This window comes from Nicotiana tabacum, chromosome 19 (assembly GCF_000715075.1).
Source record: "Nicotiana tabacum cultivar K326 chromosome 19, ASM71507v2, whole genome shotgun sequence".
NCBI classification, from domain to species: domain Eukaryota; kingdom Viridiplantae; phylum Streptophyta; class Magnoliopsida; order Solanales; family Solanaceae; genus Nicotiana; species Nicotiana tabacum.
Window position 1 is genome coordinate 103,567,532 of NC_134098.1, and position 7,694 is coordinate 103,575,225.

Below are 7,694 nucleotides of genomic sequence, written 5' to 3' on the forward strand. Positions count from 1 at the left end.
TAAGAATAGAGGAGGATGAGAGCTGAAGTGGATTAGTGGAGGAGGCAAATGGCATATAGGTGGAAGTTGGTGGAGGTGGGAAGCTGCTGCATCCATATAATATAGAGTATCCAAAGTCAAAAACCCAAAATATACCTTTGATCTAATAATTATATATTTTTTTTGGTTTTCCACCCATGTTTCAGTATTCACATTTGAATTCAATTAAATACGAATTTTTACGGGAAAGTTCCATATTAGGGTATAAAATGGTTCATAATAAAGACAATTTTATAACTAAAACATAAATCTGAAATCTCTAATTAAGAATAATAAAGTATTATCACAATCGTTATTGGTGGTGCATCTAATAAATGACTCGTACAATAGTCAATTAATGAGAGCAACAAGAAAACATGTTTGGGGTCCCAACTTCCTGGTTTGATAATCTATTGCTGCCCAACTACTTTAAAATTTTCCTTTTCTCCACTGAATTAGACTTCATGTTTATGTCTCTCACCACAAATTTTATTGATTTCCCCACTAGCTAGTTCATCTTGTGATCTTGCTAATTTGGACCTCATCTGGATGTCAACATGGTGGGACTTCAATTCCAAAATTAAAATTGTTTTTAATATCATCTAAATTTATTTTTTGAGAACAACAATTCATTTCTCATAAAAAAAACAGAAGACATTTTACGTCATGTATAATGGAGCTCAAACGAAATAGGAGAAATATTTTTTTCCTTCAGTAAGTCTAAGCTTCAAATCGCTCTTGGTTCTTTGCTTCATCCATTTGTATCTACATTATTTTAGGATTTAATTATACACGAATGGAGTAATTAATTTTTTTTTTATACATTATCATTTAATTTGAAAACCAACTAGTATAAGTAACTATCTAAGCTAAATACGCGTGCATAGGTAATCTGTAAAATATTTAATTAAGTAATTTATTATAACAGGGTTAAGCTACATTTTAATAGAATAAATGTAAAACTACAGGATGAATTTTCCTTCCCATCCAACGGCACAGCAGTAGAGCGCTTCCGTTAATTATAATCAAGCTTAATTTTACTAAAGGTCATTCAATTATCTCCCAATTTCACAAAAGTCATTCTAACTATTTTTTTGTCACTCACCATTGTCACTTAAAAGTTACTTTGGCTCAAACCCCTACCCATAAATCTGATATGGCATAAAATTTAATGAAAAAAATCTAAAAAATAAATGTCACATCAGCATAAATGAATCTATACACACTTTAGATCTGTTTTTCCTTAAATTCGATTTAACTCGTAATTCAAATGAGTTTCAATAAAAAAAAAAATGCCACATCAACTTAGAATATTTATTCTATACTATAAAATTCTTGCTTTGTCCGTTAAAAATGCCAATTCGTGATGATTTTATACTAAAAAGTTCTTGCCTTGTCTATTCCATAGTGTCCATTTAAATTTCTACTGAAATTAAAATATTATTGTATTCATCTTATATAACATATAATGTATCATAAGCAGACAAGAATAATAAGGCTATAATTTTTACAAACTACTATTCAATTTTAAAATGTTGCTTATTAAGCAACACCAGCAAACAAAAAACCTACGCATCACATATAATTAAAGTGCATAACAAAAATTGTCAATACACTTGCAATTACAGAGAGCCTATAGCAATAGTTAGACAAGAAAGACAAAATATGATGTGTCATTAAGACTATATCTTTACGCCAAAACCCAAAAGAAATTCACAAGACCTAAATTATCTTAAATTCTCTAGACTTCTTTTTTTGCACATCAACCACAAAATTAGACACGATTTTTCTCTTCGCATTCCTTAATCTCTTTGAAATAGCTACAACAAAAGTTCATCAGAAATTTATTTTTTCTAAAAACCCTGAAGTGTTAAGAGTGGTCGTAGGTGCGTATTTTATTAGGAGAAAGAAGGGAAACGGTGATTTCTTTTAGTATTAAAATCCATTTGGGTTATGGGTAAATTCGAGTTTAAGGAGAAATGAATCTAAAGTGGGTATGGTCCTAATGTGTCATTTATGTTTGATTTTTTCTCATTAAATTTTATGTCATGTCAGATTTTTGGGTAGGAGTTTGAGCCAAAGTGACTTTTAAGTGATAATGGTAAACTTGAATTACTTTTAAGTAACAAAAAATAATTGAGTGACTTTTATAAAATTGAAAGATAGTTGGATGGCGTTTATTGTTCGGTAAAATTAACCCTCGTAATCATATGCGCTGTTGGAATAGGAAGACTAAAAAGTCTAATATAATATGGTTGTAGAACATTGAAACAAGTAAGCCTATGTCTAATAAATAGCTAGCCAACTACAAATACAAATAGAAACACCAACCTGACCTACTTATTGAACTTCCATATGTTCATAAAAGCACCAATGGAAACCAGGAAAAAAAAAGGTTTCAATCCAGTAGCTGGCATGTTGATATAACTAACCAAGACTTACTACTTTCAAGTTTAAAAGGATAAACTGAATGAGGAATACGTTTTACATATGAAGACTATGGTTTCTTGTTGTAATGGTAAATTGATATGCCTACGTTTCTTTTTACAATGGGTAATGGATATTTTAAGTAATTGGTTCTGTTCCCCTTATGTTTTGCTCGGCAATATTATTTATAACAAATGCATGCTTTCATTTGAGAAAAGAACTAGGTAAGACATTCCTTTACTCTGATGTTTTATTACAGTGACTTTTCTTTATTACTAAGGACGCATATGGCAATAATTCATTTTGCACCCCAATGTTAATATATTTTCCTAGAACTATATGGAAAAAAAAATAATCAAAAATTAAGGGGTTTTTTCACTTTTAGCCCGCGCCAGAAACTATTTATATTCGGTAGTAGAAAAAATATATAAAATTTATATATTTTTTGAATGTAACATACAAAAATATACAAAAATTATATATTTTTTCGACTATTATTTTGAGAGCGGCTATACAGTATCATTTTTCCAGAAATTAATGCATAAAGACCGCTTCTCACCAAAGATATTTTTTTAGATGCACACACAAACAGGTACAAATATGCTAAAGATTAACATCATTAACTTCAACTGATAAAAAGGGGATGGGCGTCTGATATTTCTATGGGGGGTTAATTGGTTTTTACTTTTTACCAAAGTAGAGGATAGATCTTGATAATTGATGTATAAATTAAAACATATATTCAAGAAAAATACTACTCCTGTGCTTCGGATTACTACTATAAGTTCATTGGCCAAAAATAATAAATGGCCACCGACCTGACAGCTTTGCAATTAATAGCATGAATAAATAGAAAGAAGTAATGTTGATAATGAAATTGAAGGACATGAAGGAAAAGTCGAGTTGGTTGAGAAGTGAGTCAAGAAAATATTCCCAAATCTGAATAAGAAATTGCTGATATAATTTGGCAAGCAAAGAAATAAAGAAAAAATAGTAATATTTACGTCAAACTAATAAATTCATGACATATATTTTTTACATTCAATCATTTGTTAAAAAATATTTGATGTAGCTATCTAATGTCAGTAAATTTTTTCAGAGAAAATCCAATTCACTTACTTTCTTTTGCACTTTAATATAATTTGATGCAAATATTGAGTGTCAATAATATTTTTCCAAATAAGAATACAAGTTAGTTTCTTTCACACTTCGTATTGATCATTTCCTTTCTGTCCCTCCTAATTTAGTAAAACTTTGTTAATCAGGGCAAATCAGGTATGATCACTTCCCAAAATAGGTAAACACATTGAGGTCTGCTTTCACGTTTCCAACAAACTAAAATAGTTTACATCATTAATCAATGACTAGCATTAAAAAAAAGAGTATTTATACCAATTTAAAAACTCTTGTTATAAATATGATCTCTAAATGGGTAAATATACAAACTTTAGTTTTAAAATATTTAAAAAAGAAGTCACAAAAAAAAAAAACATGGAGTAAATAATTTCGAATCCGATAATTCTCATATATCGGTGAGAAAGTCAAAAGGCAAATTTGATCCTTATCTTCACGAAAAATGCAAAAAGTAATACCAAACACCAAACCAACAAAATTTTATCAATTGAAGCATTAAATTCCTCATCCTCCCCACTCGCTAAACTCAAGGGTCATTCTTGTCTTTTCACTAACCTCCATCCAAGAATTCCCAACTGTAAAAACCATCCTAAAGGACTTTTAAGTAACTTCACTCTCAACCACCTTCATTTAAAACCAGACCTTCCCTCTCCTCACCCTCCCATTCTTACAAACCAAAAACCAAATAACTTCCATCTTTCTCTCCGGAGTTTTAACAAAATGTCACTTCCAAAACCGAATAAATCCTTCCCGTCGGTGACGACATGCGATACCACCGCCGTGAACCACCATTCCGTAGCGGCCGATCTCGACGGAACCCTCTTAATTTCCCGTTCATCTTTCCCTTACTTCATGTTAGTCGCTATCGAAGCCGGCAGCTTTCTCCGGGGACTTATTCTTCTCCTTTCTTTTCCTCTCATAGCCATCGCATACGTGTTCGTATCCGAAGCATTAGCTATACAAATGCTCATTTACATCTCTTTCGCTGGCGTTAAAATCCGAGATATCGAGCTCGCTTCGCGGGCTGTTCTCCCGAGATTTTATGCCTCAGACGTGAGGAAAGAAAGCTTTGAGGTGTTTGATAAGTGTAAGAGGAAAGTTGTGGTTACTGCTAATCCGACAATTATGGTTGAGCCCTTTGTCAAGGATTTTTTGGGAGGTGATAAAGTTCTTGGAACAGAGATTGAGGTGAATCCGAAGACTAAAAGAGCTACTGGGTTTGTGAAGAGTCCTGGGATTTTGGTTGGGAAATGGAAGAAATTGTCAATTTTGAAGGAATTTGGAGAAGAAATGCCTGATATTGGAATGGGTGATCGTGAGTCTGATCATGATTTCATGTCCATTTGCAAGGTAGTAATTAATTAGCATAAATTTTAATTGCTATTCATTCCTCTGTTTTTATGTTACATGACACTAATAGTATTTGGAGAGTGTGAAGAAGCTTTTTCTTTAACCACGATTTAATAACTATAAAAAAATGTAATTTCTGGCACTTTTTATTTAGTATAATTTCAGTTTCCTTAAATTCGATGAGCCTGAAATATGTCGGAAATAACTTTTTGACCTTTATAAGGTTTGCGTACATAATATCATCCCCGACCTCATTTATGGATTAATCTAGGTTTGTTGTAGTTGTTATTGTTGTTGCTCGTTTCCTTAAAGGAAAATCTAAAATCTTTTATTATTCTTTGATAATGTGTACTTATTTGCATTAACTTTTAGATTGATATACTGAAATGCTATAAATGTGAATCTTACACACAGTTAGTGATTCTGTTAATGAAGCTTTTGTCTCATATATGGGAAATCTAACAAAATTTAAATCTCTGACGTTTAGATTTTCCATTTATGCTTTTAGCAAATTGTATTAATACTAATAAGTGTTATGAGAGCTTGTTCAACTAGTGCTGACGTACGTTGTTAACCAAACATATCTAATTTTGTGGCCACGGTTGGACGTTAAACTTGTGATACTATTGTTGGATATATTATATTCTCAAGTAGGTAACGTGAAGAGTTCTTATCGATCTGATAATTTTTCTTAAAATGGACCTTATCTTTGATTTCTTGTAAGAATCAACAAAGAGAAGAATAATACCTCCAATCGATACTGATTTACTTACAACTTTATACTTCAATAAAGTAAATAACTATGTGGGTAATTGGTTACGTACCATTTAAGGCGGTGGGTGAGATAAACACGTGAAAGTAAATTGTGAGGGGCCTAAGCATTTACTCTCCTACCAGCCACTTAGCAGAATTCCAGTGGTCCTTCACTCTGAGTTGTGCGTCAATATGACTTTAGATTTGATATACAGGTGAATAAAAGTAGTCGTAATGAAGGACTTGATTTCTATTTTGTTTGGTCATTTATGTATTGTTAGTAGTTGGTTTTTCTTTATTGAATTAATAAATGCATGAAACCTCAACGTTGCACCAAGATTTCATTTGAACTTTGTGTTATGTGCCCTTTCTAACGATCATGTTACCAGAAAGGGTTTAAAGGTTGAGAATGCACTTTTGGATTGAATCAAAATTCCCTTTGTAAATAGGGTGTTCATTACTGTTATATTATTATTTTCTAAAGACATATATGTATACATTCAATTTTGCCGAACTTTACGCCTCCGATCACTGCCAAGTCCGAACCCAAGAGCTCAGTCTCTTTGAGTTCGAAGCAACTAATAGGTGATCTACATTGAGTTTATGCTAACATATATATGTTAAACAGGAAGGTTATATGGTGCTTCCTAGCGAATCAGCAGAACCGGTTCCACTCGATCGCTTGAAAAGCAGATTGATCTTCCATGATGGTCGTTTGGTTCAGCGCCCAACTCCACTCAATGCCCTAATCACCTATATGTGGCTGCCATTCGGATTTGGTCTCGCTATATTCCGTGTATACTTCAATCTCCCTCTCCCAGAGCGCATTGTTCGTTATACATATGCATTGGTTGGGATCAAGCTTGAGATCAAAGGCCCTCGACCACCTCCACCATCTCCAGGAACCCCTGGAAACCTCTACGTGTGTAATCATCGTTCAGCTCTTGATCCTATTATTGTTGCTATAGCACTCGGGAGGAAAGTCTCCACTGTCACATACAGTGTGAGCAAGCTCTCCAGATTCTTGTCACCAATTCCAGCTGTTGCTTTGACTCGTGATCGTGAAGCTGATGCTGCAATGATTAAGAAATTGCTTGAGAAGGGTGATCTAGTTGTGTGTCCAGAGGGAACTACTTGTCGCGAGCCATTTCTGCTGAGGTTCAGCGCTTTGTTCGCAGAATTAAGTGATAGGATTGTGCCTGTTGCAGTGGACTCTAAGCAAAACATGTTCTATGGTACAACTGTCCGCGGGGTTAAGTTTTGGGATCCATACTTCTTTTTCATGAACCCAAGGCCAAAATATGAAGTGAAATTTCTTGAACCATTGCCAAAGGAAATGACTTGCAAGGCTGGTGGAAAATCAGCGATAGAGGTAGCAAACCATGTCCAGAAAGTGTTAGGTGGTGTTCTTGGTTTTGAGTGCACTCAGTTGACAAGGAAGGATAAGTATATGTTGCTTGGTGGAAATGATGGCAAAGTGGAGTCCATGTACTCCAAGAAATCCTGAATTACATTTCATTTGGGAGGAGGTATTATATAGCTAATGGATTTGGGGTTTTTTTGCCAGTAAAATTGTGTTCAACATTTAATAGAACTCTGCTGTTGAAGGGGTTTGTTTTTATATGATTAGTTACTGTATTTGTATTCAACAGACAATATTAATTGAAATCAAATTTCTGCGTAGACCAACTTCTCTTTGCTGTTTCTGTGTTTTTCCTCCTTCAGTCTTCTAGTTTTTACACCCAAGTGCAATTTCAGGACTATTAAAATAACTTTTTTTCTTTGTAGTTCAACAACAAACTATTTAATATAACTTGCAAGGAAGATCTCGAAATTTTGTTTGTTTATATTTGGGAGAATAGCCTAACAAACACTTCTATTTAATTGCATTTGTCATCCCGGTCCCTATACTCAACAAAGTTTCATCCGGACACTTATAATCGTTCAAAGTCATTATTTTAAACCCCTTTGACGCCGCGTGTCTCTCAATCACATGATGCTAGAGTCCACGT

General features: G+C 33.5%; 1 protein-coding gene across 1 annotated transcript; it reads left to right on the top strand.

Annotated features, from left to right (window-relative positions):
* Nucleotides 1–4,230: 4,230 nt before the first annotated feature.
* LOC107827564 (glycerol-3-phosphate 2-O-acyltransferase 4) lies at nt 4,231–7,365 on the top strand. The gene is made up of 2 exons (XM_016654719.2): nt 4,231–4,929; nt 6,311–7,365. Exons 1-2 carry the CDS (start codon nt 4,300–4,302, stop codon nt 7,187–7,189), a joined length of 1,509 nt encoding a protein of 502 aa, XP_016510205.1. The 5' UTR covers nt 4,231–4,299; the 3' UTR covers nt 7,190–7,365.
* The last annotated feature ends 329 nt before the right edge of the window (nt 7,366–7,694 follow it).

Coding starts and splice junctions, on each gene's coding strand:
- LOC107827564 (XM_016654719.2), top strand. CDS start 4,300: ATGTCACTTCCAAAACCGAATAAATCCTTCCCGTCGGTGACGACATGC. Junction 4,930..6,310: donor ATTTCATGTCCATTTGCAAG/GTAGTAATTAAT, acceptor TATGTTAAACAG/GAAGGTTATATGGTGCTTCC.